This window comes from Protopterus annectens, chromosome 13.part0, assembly GCF_019279795.1.
Source record: "Protopterus annectens isolate FY-2018-M chromosome 13.part0, PAN1.0, whole genome shotgun sequence".
NCBI lineage: Eukaryota > Metazoa > Chordata > Ceratodontiformes > Protopteridae > Protopterus > Protopterus annectens.
Window position 1 is genome coordinate 504,079,253 of NC_056747.1, and position 21,059 is coordinate 504,100,311.

General features: G+C 38.8%; 1 protein-coding gene across 1 annotated transcript in view; it reads right to left on the reverse strand.

Moving 5' to 3' along the window:
- LOC122787923 (dynein beta chain, flagellar outer arm-like) overlaps positions 1–21,059 on the reverse strand; it is a 5,188,001-nt gene that overhangs the window by 5,011,801 nt on the left and 155,141 nt on the right. Inside the window, exon 7 of the mRNA XM_044054850.1 lies at positions 16,671–16,819. Within this exon, the coding sequence (XP_043910785.1) occupies positions 16,671–16,819 (149 nt within the window). The remainder of the gene's footprint in view (positions 1–16,670; positions 16,820–21,059) is intronic.

A 21,059-nucleotide genomic window follows, 5' to 3' on the forward strand; every position in this document is an offset into this window, starting at 1 on the left:
CTTTAATCCCACACATTCTCATAAGAAACTGACTTTTGCAGCTTTTTAAATTACAGATATGTAAGACATTGGGGAAAGGAGGGTGGTTGCATATTTTGCAACAATTACTTACTCAAACATCTGCTGTTATGGTAAGTCCTTACACAACTGCACTTTTTTCTTCATTGGATTACTGTTGCAGTATTGCTGATTTATAATAGATCAATTTCTGGAGCTTTTGGGCTAAAAGGGTGGAGGTTTGAGAAAAAGAGCTGGAGTCCAATAACCCTTGAAAACTGTTTCTGTTAAAACATACTCTGGCTCTGTAAAAGGCATATATTTGGTAATGGTTTTGTTAAAGTGTTAATACAGGACTAAGCAGCTGCCTCTAGAAAAGATTTAGAGTCAACAATCTTGAAAAAGGCTCCAGAAGAGGCCATATCGCTGGTAAAATGTGCATTAACCTGAACTTGAAGTGCTTTACCATGAACGGAGCAACAGAAAGAAATAGAAAGGGATAGCCAGCCACCTAGAGATGGTCCATTTAGAAACTGGAATGCCCATCCTTTTTTCCTTCAAAAGAAATAAAAAGTTGTTCATATTTCATGTTATTTTGTCTTATCTAGACAGAATCTGACCAGCCTGTGGACATGCAGTAAATTAAGAACCACTTCTCCTTTATTTTGAGTACTGGGAAAAATGGAGGAGGCTAGCTAGATTAATTCAGAAATAGTTCAGTGACAACTACAGGCATAAAGGAATGGTTAGTTCTGATGCTAACTCCATTTTATCAAAACCTAAGGCAGGAGGAAAACACATGACAACCTGCAACTCAGAAACCCTCTTAGCAGATGTTAATGCTACTACTGAAAACCATCTTCCAAATACAGAATTTTAAAGATGTACAAGAAGCTGGATCAAAAGAAGATAGGGTTAGATTTCAAGAACCTATTTCATGTCCCAAGGAAAAGGAATGGACTCCAGTGAGGCCCAGTGGGGCGGACATCTTAATGAAATTGTTTGACCTCATAACTTGAAGAAAGTGGGCTTGATTGGTAGGCAAGTTGCAATAGCTGACTAGTGCATTTTAATACAGGTGTATGCTAGACCTGAATTGAGAAGCTCACACAAAAATTTGAGGATAATGGGGACCTCAACTTAATATGGAATGCATTCTCTGTCACAGCTCCACATGGAAAATCATTCCTTTTGGAAATACGTAATTCTCTTGTTACAGGTTTTCCTGTCTGCTTTATTACCAGTAGCACATCCTCATACTACAGGTACTTGAAAGGAATTAGAAGCCTATCATGCAAACTGTGAGATTCAATATCATTAGGTTCAGATGAATGAGAGAGCCCTTTTGTGTTTACTCAAGTCCAACCTGGAAGGTTAACTTGTGGCGATAGCCCTTGGCTTGGTGAAACAAAAGGAAAAAAACAATACTGTCTGAGACAAAATGGAGTCACCAACAACTCTGAATTGCCTTTCTGAATCTTTCAACGACTACTGGGATGACTGGAAATGGACAGAAGTCATACAGGAATTTAATTTTCATGAAAAAGAGAAGGCATTTGTTTCCCATGTTTCTGTGTGGAGAGCATGGGTGCAAACCAGTCTGAGCTGCTTTTTCAGAGTGAATGTAAAGAGATTTATCAGGGGGGCTTCCCCACAGTTGGACAATCTGAATGAAGACCTCTTGGGTCAGCATCCACACATGGAGGCCTGTCTGCCGTGCATGTGCTCAATTAGTCTGCTACTGCATTTAGTTATGAGGAGAGGTTAACCTCCTAGAGAAAAATTTTGTACTGAATTGCAAAGTCCCAGACCATCATATCAATTCTGCAAAGGGAGCTGGATTTGCTTCATTTATTTGTTGTTTTAAATACCTTTACTAAATTATATTTTTAGTACACAGGCATTAGTACATTAACAGAAATGAAAATAACCCATATTAGCATTTTTATGCATTATATGTTATGTATACGTTTTCTTTTAAAAAAATGCATTCACTCCAACATAAAATCTATTGCTCAGTTCCTGCCTTCCCTTAAATCTCACTCCTCCTGTTTCTCCTGAACATTATTCTGCAGGTATTGTTCCCACAAATTCCATTTATTTTTGTGTAATTTGTTTTTTCCCTTTTCTAAAGATGCAACTCCAATTTGTTATCTCATTCTAAAGACATGCTTCTGGAGCATTTCTTCCCGGGCCTCTGCTGAAAACAGGATCTGTGGAACCTAGTCGGACTTTCCCAGTCAACAAATGTTAAATAAAATAAAATTAAAAAAAATTACAGCATGTAGTACTTCAGTTACACTTGGTTTAGATTTTAATTTCCATTTTCTAACAATTTGCTCTTTTGGCAGCCAATAACATTAAACTTAGTAAGGGCTATGTCTAAGCAATTCAGAGCTTATGTCCCAGCTCAAAAAATCATTTCCTTAGTTACAGCAATTTCCTCCCACAACATTCCTGAAAGAGTATTCTGTAGGGAATTTGTAAAATCTGCTAATTCATTACATGTTCCCAGTTACCTCACGATTTTCTATTATACCTCCAATATTTGCTATCTATCTAAGGGATTAAGTTTACCTGGTGTATAAAAATACTTACGCAAACAATTTCAAGCAGAAATCCTAAACCTTCTACACTGTGTTGCATTCTTGGAAGCCATACAGATGTCCTCCCACTGTTCCTTTCTAAATTTCTTTTCCAGTCTCTCTTCCCAATTTTTTCTAACTCCTGTGAATGATTCTTGTAGATTTCATGCAGTATTGTATATGCCCAATTAGTTATCCCTTTTTAACAGCAGCTTCTGTTCTAGACACTGCCAAAAACTCTATACCAGAGCCAGTATTTCACTTAGCATCCCCCTGTTCCTTTCCCTTTGCCTGTACACTAATATTAATTCCTGTTAGGGAAGGCAGACTCTAACCTGCAGTCCAAACTTATGCTTGGCCTCATCCCACTATTACCTCTGCCTCTCTACTTGTTTGCTCCTGAAACTTTGCCTCCTTTGCCAATTTTCTCCACTAAATTCCAGCCCCTGGTGTCTGCCTTCTATACCCATACTTACAGTCATCCCTACTGCCAACATCTCCTTTCTCCATTCATGTGTTCGCATAGTTCTTACAATATGTTACGAATATAATATTTGTTATGGTTGTTGATATTTCCCTTATGGATATGCATCCAAAATCCTACTCTCTTGACCACCACCACCCCCCGGTTAGCATCATCACTTTCTGCTTTGATTTATAACTTTAAGCTTGCATTATGTATAGCAGTCTAGACTATGTAGCTGCAATCCATCCATTTAAATCAGGCAATCCTAAACCACCCTGTTCTATGAGGAGGATCAAGTTATCCCACTTGCCTCTTGCCCTCTTCGCCTCCCAAATAAATTCCTTCAAATCTTTGTTAATCATACACAACCTCTACCTTTGTTGGTAAATATGCTTGATATGCTTATAAAGCTTTAAGAGACTAAAAATACTTTCACTTCTTGTATCTTAAAACCTGCTCCATTATCTAGAGTTTCTTAGTTTTTCTGTCCTCTTTTGTTTAGTCCCTACCTGCATATCCTTAGTTACCATAACAAAATCCTTTTTAATCTGCACATGTAAATATTTTATATTATCGTGTCTGCATGAATACTGATAATGTTGAACCAGTTTATGTGTAGGTATATAGTTTACTTCTTTACTTTTTGTATTAACTTCATTAATTTCATAACCTGTAAAGATGTGAAACTGTCTCAGAATATTCCACAACAGTGAAATGTCCTTCACCTGATTTATTAATTACAAAATAATACTGTCTGCAAATAAAGCTAAAGTTTCTTGATTACCATAGCAATTATACCCTTGAATTTGTAAGTCCCTTATTTTCTTTAACAATGGCTCCACATACAAAACAAAGTGAAACAGAACACTCCTGCCTGGTTCCTATGTTTAAATACTGCTTGTCAGAGAAGAACCTTCCCAATCTTTCAAATATCCTCCTAATTAATATTACTTTTATCAGGGAATTTAAATGCTTCTATTAGCTGACTCATAAAATTCCATCCGACTCTATCTAATGCTTCCTGTGCATCACGATTTACCAAAAACAGCAGTATTTTCTTATATTCTGCTTCCTTCTGGATCACCATTATTCTATTATTGTTGTCAAATGTTTGCCTCCACTCCACAAAACTACACTGATCCATATCTATCACTTTTGGCAACACCTTTGCCATTCTCTTAGCCAGTATAGTCAAACACTTTATAATAATGGCTTATAATTTGAATGGGTCAATATGAAGATGGTCCTGAAGTGTCTTTACCCTCTTTGGTAATACAGCTCTCAGAGCTTCCTTCTAAGATGTAAGTGCCCCCACCCTTTTTCTGAAATATTGTTAAAACTTTCTATATCTTTATCAATTTTATCTCTAACTTCCACAAGAATACCATCCTGTACCTGGAGATATCCCTCTTGATTGACTATACAGTACCATTTTTATATCATTGCTTTATATCTCTGCTATTAATTGTTGAGCCCCCACCTTCCTCTGTCCATGTCAAAATTATTTCCTCCACAAACATTTCCATTTAAATAAATAAATTATGCACTTTTCTATTAAATGCATTAAAATATTAAGACTGCTGGGATGGCTACTACTTCTTACTCACTTCCTACACTTTCAGACTTTATTTTACAGTGAACTGCTTGCTACTGTGTCTCTAAATATTACATTTCCATCATCAAAGTATGCTCTGAATTCTCAGGATTAATTGCTTGTACCTGTAAACTGTCATCCCCAAGTAAAAGCAGTGAGTTGCGAAAGAAAACAACCAACTACTTTGCAGATGCATGAAAAAACCTTTGTAAATTTAACTCAGAAAACAATGTACAGCTTTCCTGTGGCTGTCTGTTTGTACTTCTGGACTTCTTGTCACTCACTGAAAGCATCTACTAATGGGAAAAAACAAGCTAATAACTCAGCAAGTGCAATAACCTTATCATTTACCATGCTTTTCATTATTTAGCCTTGTTTTTCAAGCTTATTTGCTAAAAACTTGTCTATAGCTTAAACCAAGTATGTTAACCTAAATTCAGCCCTTAAACACATAGGAATTTACTATCATAATTCTACACGTCAGCACAGTTCTACAACCTACCCTGCCACCCCAGTAGCCCAAGATTAAAACATTAAGTTTAACTTATTTTGGATCAGCCTATCTTATCTTCGTACAGTGTAAAGCCTGTACATCTTGCAACTAAGAAAAAGTATTTGCTTGTTTTAATATCTTTAACATATACAGCAATCACGGATAAGACTGCCACCTCACATTTAAAATACTCTTGACTTGGCATAATATAAAACTGCTTTACAGTATAATACACAATTTACATCATTACATTTTATATAGATATTAATAAGAACAAAAACTTTTACTTCTTTGGTGCCTTCAGTGTTCTTTTAAAATTAATGACAAAGTACAGAATTGCTTTACATTTCACCCACAAATTTAACAGTCAGCAAAATTCCAGTACCTCAAACAATATTTCTTGCAAAGCCATGTTACATGACTATTTATATATCTAATGGAACTGTTGCGTTGTAGTCTTGCATTTGTTCACCAATTTCAGTGTTGCTGGTCTTCTTCCTGATCTTCTACATCACCCATCACCAATCTCTAATTCAAATACAAGGTATTCCTGAGTCTTCTAGTCTGCTCCCATTCTTTTTTTCTATCTCTCAGGCATTTTTTTGGAACAATGGAAAATGATTCACTGCAGAGTCTCTCTATGGACTTTTTTGTCAGAAGAATGAGAAGCAGAATCCCCTTCTGCTTGCTGGTTCACTGATCGTTAGATAAACTTCATTTCCTCCTTAACCTGCTCTGCATCAAAAATGTATTCAATCCTCCAAGAAAATATATTCTGAATACAGCATGATATAGCTAACTGAATCTCACAGCTGCATCTTGATGTACCCTGATTGCTGGGATAAACCTGCTTCTATTCTGCCTGGTGTACAGTGAATAAGAATATTGTTGTCCCCAATTTGTAATACTTTTCCCTTCCTCCACAGTTTTGCCAGGAGCAATTCTTTCTCCTGGTATGATTACACCATTACTAATATAAGTATTGGCTGATTTCTTATGACCAGGTTTGGAGCATACACACAATGTGCCCTTTCAATTAAAAAATCCTACTGCAGAAAAACAGTTCAATTGCTTATTTGTACTTTCATAAAGTTACAATAGTCTTTTCCTTATAGTATCTGTGGGGCAGTAGAAAATCTGAGGTTTTCTTTGTGTCCCATCTTCCAACGCAATTTTTTTTTTTTTTACCGAACAGTTGCAAGCTTCTTTTCTGCCAGAGTTTTTGCTTCTCCTTTTCTGACAGGTTTACACTCAGGTTCTCCAAATGTCTTCTTTACTGGCATACAGGCTTTATAGTTACTGCCAGCGACTGAATTTTACCCATACGGAGAGCTTAAATGACACCTTTTTCACAATTTCTGTTTTCACACTGGGAAAGCTCAAATAAATTTGCTGATCAGCATGCAGCCATCTTAGACGCCTTCCATTCCCGCTGTTTGTTGACGTACAACATGACTGTTATATTGTCCGTTAGAATTTGAGGAGACGCATGTAGAGTCTGAAGGGTGAAGTCAGAGCTTTCATGTTTTTGTTTGCTTTTGACTTGTTTAGCCAGGCTAACTGGGAGGGAAGGAAAAGGGACCAAAGATATTTTTTTATCTCACTGGTCCATCAAAAAGTATAATTGTGTAAGTTACACTTGCCAATAGTAGCAGATGCTTGAATTCCTTACTAATACAATAGCCTGTGGTTTGTTTTCTTGTCCAAGATGCAACAACTGGACAGCTTTCAAAAACTTTGGATCCCTCTCTCAGATCCACTCTGACTTCTGACTGGACAACCCTGAAAAGGGAAAATCAGCAATCATTATTCCCATTGCTGCAGTTGTCTATGGGTAGAATACAATAGCTTATTCAACATAGCAGGAGGAAGAATATGGATCCAGGAACCTTGGGAGAATGGTCCTAAAGATGCCAGTCCTGGATCTACACAAATAATTCAGTCATTCATTCCTTTTGGAGGTATATGCAGAGGACCATGCAACTGTTTCTAGAAGCTTCTAGAAGCCACCCTTTTCAAATATGCTATCAAAAAATACAAGGCCAACAGAAAGTGCACCTGAGTACTGTCTGGAAATAGTTCATCATGGTGGGTATAAAACAAAGCCAATCCCAAGGACAACCATCTGGAAAATGTCTGCTAAACATAAATAGATTGTCCTTTTTTAGTTCCAACACAAGAAATACATAGCTGACTGGCTGTTCTAAAGAACTTAGATTTGCAAGATAGTACCTGAGCTGCCTACGAATGTCCAGAGTATGAAGAATCCTTTCTCCTTGGATCTTTGAGTTAGAATAAAACACCAGGAAACTGATTGCTTGATTAAAAGGCACTCTAAAATTACATTGGGCATAAATGAGGGATTTGTTCTTACTAATACACTATCCCAAAGCAGACTTCATAGGGTTTACCCACCAAGAGAGCTAGTAACTCAGATACTCATTTTGCAGATGTCAGAGCAAAGAAGAAAGCATTTTTTGTGGATATGTGTGTGTGTGTGTGTGTGTGTGTGTATATATATATATATATATATATATATATATATATATATATATATATATATATATAACATGTATATATACAAATACATATATATAGGTATACATATATACACACACACAAACGCATACATATATATATATATATATATATATATAGACACACACATGTATATGTTTGTGTAAATTTAACCTCAAATGTGAAAAAAGTGTAGGTTCAGATGGAGATGAGGTTAACTTTTCCAGCATAAAATTAAGAATCCAGGAAGGAGCAACATGTTGGCAAGGAAATCTCAGGTGAAACACTCAAATCAGAAGCAGCTTTACTAGGAAAACATTGAGGAAAGTACAGTTGTGTACACTTACCATAAATAAAGATGTTCGAGTGTATTCACTGTTGCAGTCCTAACCAATGGGTTATCCGACTCCCGGTAGCCCTCGATTGGCCAGAATACCAAAGGTAAGTAAATATGACATCGGCTGTCATTATTTGTAAAGGACGTCAGGATGTCCAATACAAAAGGAGGCAGCCAACGTCACTTCCTCGGTCTTTCTTGCCATAACAGTCAGGAGTCCCCAGAAAACAAGGCTTAAGCCAAAAGAAACTTTGACAAATAAAACCAGATTCAGCCTGTACCTTAGGAAAGGAGAACAGGAAAGGATCAAAAAAGGGGGAAGGAGGGAGGTAAACCCAGGACTGCAACAGTGAATACACTCGGACATCTACATTTATGGTAAATGTACACAACTGTGCTATGTTCATCGTGTTTCACTGTTGCAGTCGTAACCAATGGGTTGATTACCAAAGACCAGAGAAAAGGGAGGAGGCACCAAGAGAATCAAGGATTGGAGAAAATGCCCTCCAGAACAGCAGTGGCAAACCCTGCCCTGGCTCTAGGAAACAAAGGCAAATTATAATGCTTTGTGAAAGTGTGAACAGAAGACCATGTGGTAGCCTCTAAAATGTCTTTAGTAGGGACACCCTTTAAAAAGGCTGCAGAAGTGGAAGCTGCTCTTGTGGAGTGGGTCCTAACCCCTTGAGGAGGAACCTTGCCATGAAAGCAATAACAGAAAGTAAAACAATGTACAATCCACTTAGAAATGGTTTGCTTAAAGATAGCTTTGCCCTGAGCTCCAGGGGCAAAACTGACCAATAACTGTGCTGATTTCCAAAGGTCTGTAGTCCTGTCCAGGTAAAACCTGAGTTGTCTGTGCACATCAAGAGAATGCAGGATCCTTTCACCTCTATTTCAAGGATTAGGAAAGAAAGTAGGAAGGTGTATGGACTGATTAAGAGTCAGGCTAGAAACCACCTTAGGCATAAAAGAGGGATTGGTTTTCAGAGAGACACGATCTGCATGGAAAATACGAAAAGGCTCCACAGCCATCAAAGCTTGCAGCTCCGAAACCCTCCTTGCTGAAGTTATATAGGATTTACCATTATAGGATTTTCTAGTAGCAAGCTTCCTTGCTTCATTTAGTACTTGCTGCACATTCTTATGAAATAAGTGCCTTAAACATATTAGAACTGAATCACCCGGGCAGTCAGTTGAAGTTGATTTATATTCGGGTGCAGCAGAAACTCCCCTCTGCCTTGTTTGAATATATCCTATCTGTGAGAAAACTTGTGGTAACTGGCCATGGGCAATTCCATAAGAAGTGAGAACAAATGTTGCTTGATGCAAAAAGGGGACAACACAATGATTTTTGGGGTATCCTTTTGAATTTTCAGAATTACCATGGATATCAGTGGAAAGAGTAGAAACACATAAAGGATCATTCCCTAACAAATGAGTGAAAATGCACCTATATTCCAGGCTTCCTTACAAGGAAACCTGTAACAAAATGTGTTTAGTTGTCTATTTTTAAAGGAGACACAGATCTATTTGAGGTGTTCCCCACAACTGAATCAATACCTGGAAGACTCCCTCATTCAATTTCTATTCATGGGTGCCTGTCTTGGTCCTGCTTAGCTTGTCCGTCACTGTGTTTTGCTTTGACTGAATGTAAGATGCCTGGCGGGTTAAGGAATGCTGAAGAGGTAACTTCCATGCCATCACTGCCCGCATGCATAGGGGGTGTGACCTTGTACCTCCCTGCTTGTTTATGTACCACAAGACTGTGATACTGTCTGTAATTACTTGAAGAGGTTTCTGAGGATTTTTGGTGATGGACAAACTTCAAGGCATGGATCACAGCCAACATTTTCTTCATGTTGATATGCTTTGGTCTGTCTGAAGGACTCTACAAGCCTTGCAATTTTACCCCCAGGGAAACTACTCCCCAAGCAAAATCTGACTGGTCTCTAGTAGTTTGCAGTCTGAGGAGAGAAGCAGAGACCTGGGTTAAGATGGATTTGTTGTCTCCACCAATGCAGTTCCCTTTTCATAAAGCCCAAAACTGGAATTTTATACTCCAGAGAATGGAAATGCTAAGTACATCAGATTTTTAGAAACCACTGCAGCTTTCTCATGTGCAACCTGGCAAGAGGAGTCATGAGAATTCATAGAAACCATGACCCTTAGGATCCTACAAAATTCTCTTGCAGGAGAAGTTCAAGAAAGACTCCAGATAAAATTCCACATTCTTATGAGTCAAAAGAGTCTTATGAAGATAAGTACATAGAAGGCATCTCAGAAACACAATCTTGTGAGATGAAGTCATGGAGGATTTTGAATGTTTATCTGGAAACCAAGATTAGTCAAGAGAGACATAACCAAGTTATCTTAATTCTGCAAAGATAAGCAAATCATCTGAATAAAGGAAAATGTGAATGCCATTTAGTCTGCAATACGTTATGACTGGAGCTAGGCATTTTATGAATATCCAAATGGATATTTTCTTGGATCTGTACATAAATCAAAGGGAAATGCAGAGAACTGATAGTGACCCAAAAATAGAAAACCTCAGAAACTTCCAAGTCTGTGGCTATGGGAATGTGGAAGTAAGCATCATTCAAGTCAAATATTACCAAGTAATTCATGGGAGGAATGAGGGGTAACAGGATCTGTAAGGTCACCATTTTGAATCTTGGTGCTTTCACAGAGATTTACAAATTTACAAAGAGTACTGGTCTCCATGAGGCCTCTTTCTCTGGTACCAGAAACATTCTAGAATATAATTATTTGTCCCTTTGACTTGTGGGAACTGGTTCCATGACTCATTGGGAGTGCAAAGAAGAAAAAACCTGAGGAAAAAATTCTGTTTGTATCAAATGGTGGGGACAAAGTCTTTAGAAAGGAGGTTTTTGTATCAAGCACCATCTGTAACCCTCCTGCACAGCTTTTAGCACCCAGGAATCTAAAACAATCTTCTATCAAATGGGATTGTTGATGACTAGTTTGTGGGAGAAATTTGCAGAGATTGACAAGACACCAGGAAATGGGGTACAGAATGCTGACATAGTCATTCTATACTATTTTGTTTGTTTTCTGAAACAACACCTGTTTTTTTTCTTATTTTCTTCTGCATACCTCATTCTAGCACCTTGTTTGTCAGAGAAAGGCTGGTTTTGTTTATTTGGCGCTTTTTTGTGCGGGGGCAGTAAGATTTGTACTGGACACATAAAAAATCATAGAAACTCCATGAATCAGCTGAATCAATTCCCCCCTTTCATCATATTGTTTGAGAACCTGGATAGCAGAAGAGCCAAACAATACCTCTTTATCTAAAGCAAAATCCAAGATTTCATACTTTACCCAAAAGGACTGAGAAACCTTAGTGATCTCCCACTAAAAACACTGGCTCATTCTAGCAATAGACTTAGAGAAATAGAAACCTCCAAAGGAAGAATCAGAAACTGAGCTCTCCTTTTGAGTCTTTACCAGAAATCTGATGGAAAAAAAAACTGAATCCGTCCCTACATCTCCCTGTTCAGATTCAGAATCTTGAATTTCTTCAAGAAAAGAGGAATCCCTCTTTTTTTATACCAGAAACTACTTTACACAAAGGATCAGCAGCTTGAATTAAACCCACAGTCAGACCCATTAAACTACTCCTTTTTAAAGAAATTGGTATTATCTTTTTGACAGGGGAAATGGAGCCAACCATGTTACTAATGGCAAGAGCATCTTCACCAGGGATGGGCACAGTATTCTGGCACAACAGGGGAACCGTCCCTGTTTGCTCTCCCAGGATCAACAAGAGTGGTTCTCCCTGCCCAATGAGAAGACTCCAACAGCTGTAGATAATGTGGCTAACCCCCTGGTTCACAACAAAAGTAGGTGTCACACCAGAGAGAGATGCGGGATAAAAGATAAGTGGTCTGAAGTACAAATATAGCCACACCAGAATCACCCACAATTGGCTGAGGAAAACTGCTAACAAAGTGGCAAAGGCCATTTGCGTAACTTTTTTCTTTTTGTGGCTGGAAAAAGGACCAACCGTGGGACTTGTAGTCTGTTCCATGGTCAAGCCAAAAATGGTGCCTCTTTCCCATGGAAGACAAGCAGCAGATGATGATAAAACTACCAGTCTGCTAAAGTTACTTTTCTTTGACAGAAAAAAAACACAGTACAATGCAGTATCAAACACTATGCCAATCGTACCAAGGAAAAATAAACAATTTCTCCACAGAAAATATATTTTCAGTTAGTTAACACTACTGACAGAATAAATGAGTACTCCACTTAAAACTACGTTACAGACTCGAGACAGTCCATTAAGACACAACACTACTAGCTTTAAAATATCTTTCCTGAAAAGGAAAGTAATAAAACATCAACAAATTTAAGAAAATGGAAGTTCTAGTTCTTTCCTCCAATGGAAACTTAGCTGCCAACAAAGGAAAGCGCAAGCAGAACATTGATTCTCAAAAGCCTCAGAGGAGGATACTTTTCGGTGGCAGTAAATCTCTGAAGGGCTTTGCACCTAAACTTGACTTTTAGTCAACTCAGCTGAAGCTGCTTTACAGTTTAGGTGCATGGAAGGTCCCCTGAAGCTTTGGAAGCTGGCCAGCTGTTATATCCTTGGCAGGATATAAACCATATAGGTAAGTCTACTGCACCAATGATCAGTATGATGAACATCATGGTTTAGACATACATACAGACTGATCTTCTAAATTCTATTTACTGTCTAATTTGAACTTTACAATTATATAAACAGTATAATACAGGCACAGTAAACTGGATAAGTAAAAGCATATGCCAAACATTATTTTGTGTAGTTATGATGTCATACTGATTCAGTTTACTTAGCTTCTCACCTGACAACTTCTTCTATGTGCCATGAAGCAGACTATGTTATAAAAAATAGGGTCTATATTAGAACATCGAAGTTTCACAACTTCGAATGTTCTAATATCGACCCCTATTCAGTGAAAGCTGAAAACATTGAACATACAGAACAGCGAATTCTTTCCTAGGGAAAAAACATTGCTGTTCCAAAACACATACACACAACACAAGCACACCAAAAAAACAGCAATCCACACACATACACCTAAAATCTTACACCTAACCCTACACTAAACTATACACACACCACTAACTATCCACTTACCTTAACCCAAACCCTAACCCTAAGGTCCGTCACTATCACACACTCACCTCACCCACGCCCTAACTCACCTAACCCGCCCTAACCCTCACGTCCACACAATCGCACACATACCTAACCCGTGCCCTAACTCACCTAACCCGCTCTAACCCTCACGTCCACACAATCGCACACATACCTAACCCGCACCCTAACCCTAACTAACCTAACCCACACTCAATCGCACACTTACCTGAACCTGACCCATAACTTTCCACCACAGCACTGAAAATACCAAAGCAACAAAAACGGACAACTGAATTCTTTCCCTAGGAAAAAATTTGGTTTTCTGTTGCTTCGATATTTTCAGCTTTCGCTGAATAGGGGTCAATATTAGAACATTCAAAGTTATGAAACTTCGATGTTCTAATATAGATGTTACCACAAAAGAGGTCCCCCTGCATGCACGGCTCTAATACTGTAAATTCCAAAAAAACAAAAGATAAGCCAGCAAACCGTGAGACTGTAAAATATTTATTCAATGAAGAAACAAACCGGTTTCGGCTGGTACACACCACAGCCTTAGTCAGTGTAACTGATATACATTGAAAGTAGTCTTTTATAAAAGCAATTCAATTGAATCAAACCTGTGATTGGGTAACCAAAATTGTTAATTTAAACCAGGTGAGAATAAACCCCCCAGTCTAACAATCCACTTTTTTTCTTTAGAATCAAGAATGGAATGCCATCCTGCTGTGTTGGATTTATTTCCTTTGATAATGTCAATGACCATAAAAGTAAACTTGGCAGATGGATGTTTTATAGAGAGTTTGAATAAAGCACTACTTGTTTTTTTACTTCTCATATCACTAGTGTGTTCAGAAATTCTCAATCTGAATGGACGTGAGTTTTGACCTATGTAAAAGGCACCACAGCTACATGTAGCTAAATAGATCAGCCATTTGCTGCTGCAATTGGCAAAGAAATTAGTGTCGTAGACTGTGCCACAGTTATTACTTGTGAATTGTTTAGACTTAAAAACTTTATTGCAATGGGTGTAATGACCACATGGGTAACAACCTGTGAGTACCTCACCTGTTAGTGTAGTTTGTACAACGTAAGAAGAGGCTCTAGAATGTGAGTGTTTATAATGGTTGAAGTATGAAGCTAAATTTCTGCCCTTACAAAATGAGAAGTAACATCTGTCTGGTAAAACATTATTTAGGTTGTGATCACTTTGTAGAATATTCCAGTGTCTTTGTATACTGTTGATTAATAAATCGGAATGCCTACCATAAGTAGTCACTAACCTAATGGGTGATGATCTCTGCTGCTCGTGTTGTTTATATTCCAAAATTTCTTCTCCATTAAGTGTGTTGGCCCAATTGCTGGCCTGTAAGACATGTCCCATCTGATATCTCCTATCCCTAAATCTGTGAGTCAGATCCTGTCTGTATAGCTGAAAAGTGGAATCATGAGAACAAATATGTCTCATTCTGATGTACTGGGATTTGGGGATATTTCTTGTTATATGGGGCGGATAAAAGCTGGATGCATGGAGGAGGATATTATATTGGGGATACTTCCAGAAAACTTTACTACATAATGTATGAACTAATTTCCTAGAAACAGTAACATCAAGAAACGTGATTGTATTTAGATCAACGTTAACCATAAAGTGTAAACCCCATTTGTTTCCATTTAGATATTCAATAAATTCAAACAGATATTCTGTATCCGACCTCCATACCATCCAGCAATCATCCAAATAGCGCCTCCATATGTCAATTTCTATTAGATAGATGTTAGTGCCCTCTGTACTAATATCCCTCATGCTGCTGGTTTAGAGGCCCTTGCATACTGGTTGAATAAATCAAATTTGTACCAGCCAGCATTTAATTCATTTTTATTAGGCCTGATAGAGCATGTCCTAACCAATAATGTCTTTTTCTATCAAGATACCTGTTACTGGCAAACTAAGGGCACAGCGATCTTTTGCCCCAATCTATGCTGACCTTTTTATGGCCTTTATTGAGGAACAGCTTATTTACGATGCAGGTCATAATTTATATCTAACAGAAATTGACAGATGGAGGCGCGATTTGGATGATTGCTGGATGGTATAAAGGGTGGATACAGAATATCTGTTTGAATTTATTGAATATCTAAATGGAAACAAATGGGGTTTACACTTAACGATTAACTTTGATCTAAATACAATCACGTTTCTTGGTGTTATACTTTTCTAGGAAATTAGATCATACATATGTAGTGAAATTTATTCGAAATTACCCGATATACCCCTCCAACATGCATCATGCTTTCATCAGCCCATATAACAATAAAATTCCCAAATCCCAGTACATCAGAATTGTTCGTATGATTTCTTCTCATGATTATACAGACATGATAGACATACAGATGTAGGACAGATAGGGATATCAGGATCAGAGATGGGATGTCTTACAGGTACGGCACACTTTACATGCCACAGAACTTTTGGAATATAAACATATACAGACTAATAGACCCATCTCATCACCCATTAGGTTGTCACCTATTAGGGGTATTAGTATTTATTATACAAGACAAATCAAAATTGGACAAAGACAGTACAAAGTGATCACAACCTAAACTACAGTTTATAGACAGATGTTAGTTAATGTTTATAAATCACAGTTACCTTCATATTTATATCATTATAAACACTCACATTCTAGAGCTTCTTTTTACGATGTACAAACTACACTAACAGGTGAGGTGCTCACAGGTTGTTACCCATGTGGTCATTGCACCCATTGCAATAAAGTTTTTAAGTCTAAACAATTTGCAAGTAATAACTATGGCACAGTCTACGACACTAATTTCTTTGCCAATTGCAGCAGCGAATAGCTGATCTATTTAGCTACATGTAGCTGTGGTGCCTTTTACATAGGTCAAACCTCACACCCATTCAGACTGAGAATTTCTGAACACACTAGTGATATGAGAAATAAAAAAACAAGTAGTGCTTTATTCAAACACTCTATAAAACATCCATCTGTCAAGTTTACTTTTATGGTCATTGACATTATCAAAGGAAATAAATCCAACAAAGAAGGATGGCATTCCATTCTTGATTCTAAAGAAAAAAAGTGGATTGTTAAACTGGGGGGTTTATTCCCACCTGGTTTAAATGAACAATTTTGATTACCCAATCACATGTTTGATTCAATTTAATTGCTTTTATAAAAGACTACCTTCAATGTATATCAGTTACACTGAGGAAGGCTGTGGTGTATACCAGCCGAAACCGGTTTCTTCATTGAATAAATATTTTACAGTCTCACGGTTTGCTGGCTTATTGTTTGGTTTTTGGTTCTAATATAGACCCAAAACATAATATAGACAAAATGTTTGGTACCTATTGCTGTAAACTATTAATGATCTTCAATGATGAAAAATGTCAGGTGAGACTGGGACAAAATGCATAAAGGTGGAATATAAATTATGCTAAGCAATTATGCCATTTAGTTCCTTCACCACAAAAATAGAATAATGGTAATGTTTGTGACATCACCTGGAATGTGTCCAAACCAACTGCAGTGTATATAGCAGTAACAGAAAGAATTTTCGTAGTTCGGATGACGAATCAGCCAAGTTCAATGGTTCAAGCCAGTGCAGCAGTGACATCAGGTACCTGAAATTCTCATCTGCTTCATAAAGAGCCTGTCAAATTAAACAGAAAACACTATTTGTTTTTCATATAAACCTGTATTAATATTTTTTACAATGTGAACAATATCATGGTTGAATCACTTGGCAGCTACAGAACGACTCTGTCACTCAAATAATGTACTGCATAAAGATCACTATAATCACAATAAAAAGCAACAATAAAGTGCAACAAACATATTAAAATTAGTGTTGTCAGTGAAGTTGAACCTTTTTAAAGATGTACTATATACAAGCATTCCATATGATAGCCTGAAATGCAAACTTCTGAAAGCACAAGTTTTCTTCCCTACAGCCTCATGTTTTTTTTTTCACATCTTACATTTATTGCAACCACTCCAGATTTACTATAGCTTGTGGAAAGTTCATAAAATAAGGAAATATTTTAAGATAGTATGACCTCATGAATAAAACAAAAACACTCTTGGAAGGAAAAATATATCACTAGAACTGACAATCAACAAGGAATGCCAAAATACACAACTGATGATCTATGCCCAATCAAATAAACCTTGAGCAGTTCAAGGGAAACCAAGAAAAATATCACAAATGATAGTATTCAGGTGAGCCCCTATAAACTCCAGTTCTTGAGATGGACTTAGTTGAGATTTTGTGACGAGCGCAAGTGTGTAGAATAAAATCTCTTGCCTGCTCTAGTAGATGCCTGGTAGGAGTAGTGACGAGCCAGTCATCTAAATATGGAAACACTCGGAATCTGTGCAATCTCAAGTGAGCCTCTACTGCTGCCATACATTTAGTGAACACCCTGGGGGCTTTGGTGAGACCAAATGGCAGAGCTCTGAACTGACAATGATTGGCTCCTAGCCAGAAACGGAGGAACCTTCTGAAGCACGAGTCCATTTTTATGTGGTAATACAAGATCTGTAGAGCACATCCAATTGTCTTTCCCTAAGAAGGGCAGAATAGACTGAATAACGACCATCTGGAATTTTGCCTGCCGAACAAATGTGTTCAATAGGCTGAAATCCAAAATTGGTCTCCAGTCCCCTGTCTTTTTTGACACCAGAAAGAACCTTGAGTAGAATCTGGATCCTATCTGGTCTGGTGGAACTTTTTCGATGACTCTTTTTTCTAGCAGTTCTGAATTTCTAGAGCTGCCTGATCCCTCTGACTGGGTGGAACATCAAGGATTCTTCTGCCTGTTCTTGGGGTGAGAATGAAAGGAGTGTAGTATTCTCTGGTAATGATCCTTAGCGCCCAAGTATCTAAGGTTATTTGTTGCCAGGCTAGTGGATGCAAGGATAATCTTCCCCTGACTGCCTCCAGAGGGAAGCAATCAGGCCTCCCTTAAGGAGCACTGGTAGGGTTCCCTGAGGAAGAATCTCTGGAACCCTGATTTTGCAGGCCATTTCTGCCGCGAGGTCAGCATCTTCCATTGGAGCTCCCCCCTCTGCCCTGAGAGGAGCCACTGCCATGTGTGTCCTGAAAAGGCCCTTGGGATTTCTTGAACCACATCTTTCAGCTCCTCTGGTTTCTAAAGAAGGACCGCTAGGGAGCAGGAGCATGTATGCCCACTGCAGACAGGGTCTTTCCATCTTTTTCACATCTGGCCAAGGTCTCCCTGACTTTGGGGCCACACAGGGATGATCCATTAAATGCAGCATTGACAAACAAAGACTTTAATGGCTCCACAAATTCACACAAGTGCATCCAGGCATGTCTGCTTATGGCAGCGCCATATCCTGCTCCCCTGGTCATCCATTCAGCTGTGTGTCTGCAATGAGCCTCATGGATGAGTTAGAAATATTCTCCAGGATGGCAAGATGGGAGGCCACTTTAACTTATACCTCCTCAGACACAGCTCCCACAAAAGTATCTGACAGCTCCTTAATCAGATCCCCCTGGAGTTTAGTAAAGTTTGCCATGAAGTTCAGTGACTGTAAGGTGAACCAAGAAGCACACACCCACTTCCCAAACCTATCCATCACACTGGACTTTCAGTTAGGATGATGAACAGTGGAACTCTCTTCTACAAGTTCCTTCTTTGTGGCTGCTGCAACCACCATGGCATCTACTGCTAATCCCTTACCCAAAACTGATGGTACTCTGGTGCGATGAGAATTTTGTCTGGTCTCCTGAGGATTGGCTCTACAGAATCAAGGCCCTTCCATGCCCTCTGTACAATCAGCTTAATGAGATTGTCAGTGGGCAGGGTCACCCAAGACATAGATGGGCAAGCATCAAAACCTTGCAGGTACACAGACTCCTCTGAGGAAGGGTCTTTGGGCTTCCAGCCCCCTCTGTCTTAACTCAAGAATGTCTCCAAAGGAGACTTCTTCTGGGGATGACTGGGGGGAACCCTCCCCTTCATTGAAGTCCATGTCCTCGGTGACAGATTCCTCTGGAGAATCTAGGTGTTTCCTCTTACACATCCTCTTCCGAAGCATCTCCTCAGTGGGAAGCTCTGTGGAGGACTCCGAAGAGGTAAGCCCCTGTGCACGGGTATTCTGCAACTTTGGTGCTCACTGTCTGGGCTTTGAGGTTGGAGGAAGCCCTGGGCAAAAGGGAGTCCCAGGAAAATGCTCAGAAAGGAAAGGAACCAGCTGAGAACCTGCAGAAGCCAAGGCCCTCTCCACAACCTGGAAGGCAGGACCCACCAAAGAGGGATGGGAGCCAGGAACTGGGAAAGACAACCTTGGAACCATGGTCCCACCCTGCTCCAATGAGACTGCCATCGAAGAGAAGCCTGGGAAGAGCTCAAGTTGCAAGGATGGCTCCAGAAAAATTAGAGCTGAACCATGCCCCTCAGACTCAGCAGCAGAGCTATGACCCTGGGAGTCTTCCGGATCTTAAAAACCCAAAGAACTCAGGGCAGATACTGCAGCTGAAAGCATAGGAGCTGTCATCGCCTAGACAGCTGGAACCAGGGGGACCAGAGCCGTGATCTCTTAGGCCTCAGGAGAGGTCATAGGAGGAATAACCAGTAGAGTTCTAGGAAAGAAGGTTCTATTTCCAGAAGGGAGTGAAACATGGGAAGAACTTGTAAGACCCCTAGCCATGAAGAGCTGATCCACCAACCTCACGAAGTTGACTTCTGTCAAGATGTCTGCAGGAATGAATGGAAAATGCTGAAGGAGATTCAGGTCTCTTTACAAAAGGGCTTGGGAGATGTCCCACAAAGGGACCCACTGATGGGGAGTACCTAATCTTGGGTATGAAAGGTAGATCTGGTTCTGAGCATACCTCTCAACCTAGAAACATCAAAAATCTGGACAAAAGCCCATAAAAATAGGAACAACAGGCCAAAAATCTGTATGCTGAGTAACATAAAATGTGCATACATAATTATGTAACCCCACCCACTCCATCAGGATTGTAAGATACCAACTTTTAAACGCAAAGTGAAGAACAGACAAAATATGATTGATCGTGAATTTGAAACACAAAATAAACACAATTATAGTATTTTATTTATATTAATATTTGGCTTGTATCAAACTTTAAACTTGTGCAGAACTAAAATATAATTTTTTTTATAAAAGTAAAATTAACTACTCTTCAGCCTTCTACATTAATATTAAATGACACAAAATATAACCAGATCAAAACTGCTTTATTTAGCAAGAAATCTGGACAAAACCAGAAATAATGGGGGACCAAACAAAGGCACAGAAATAGCTAGTGAGTGACACTTTTTAAATATTGCTCATGCAGACAGACTGCTGACAGAATAACAGATTTTGCATAGCATGAATTTTTTTGAAGGATCACAAAGTCTGAAAATCAAATGTAATGTTGGCTGCCTGCCATTATTTTCTGACTTCAGTCCTCAAGGATCTGCCACTGCCAGTGATTTGCCAGAAAACTACAATTTTATGATAAATGGACCCATAGCAAAAAGCCAAAAGCTTTATTCCCTTCAGTAGTTTCAAGTAGCACAAGCACCAAAATGAACATGACCCCTAGACCCCCACTAATCCCTTCAGCAGTACGTCTCCAAGTATGTACAAGTACAAAAATGAAACATTTCCCTCAGCAATCCACCCCTTCAGTGGCTCAGTATTTTCAAGTATGTACAAGCACCAAAATGAAACATGTCCCCCAAACCCCCCACTAACACCTTCAGCAGTACATCTCCGAGTATGTACAAGCACCAAAATGAAACATTTCCCCCACGCCAGTTATCCATTCCCTTCAGTAGCTTCAAGTATGTGCAACTTACAAGCACCAAAATGTATCATTTCCCCCAGCGATCCATTCCCTTCAGTAGTTT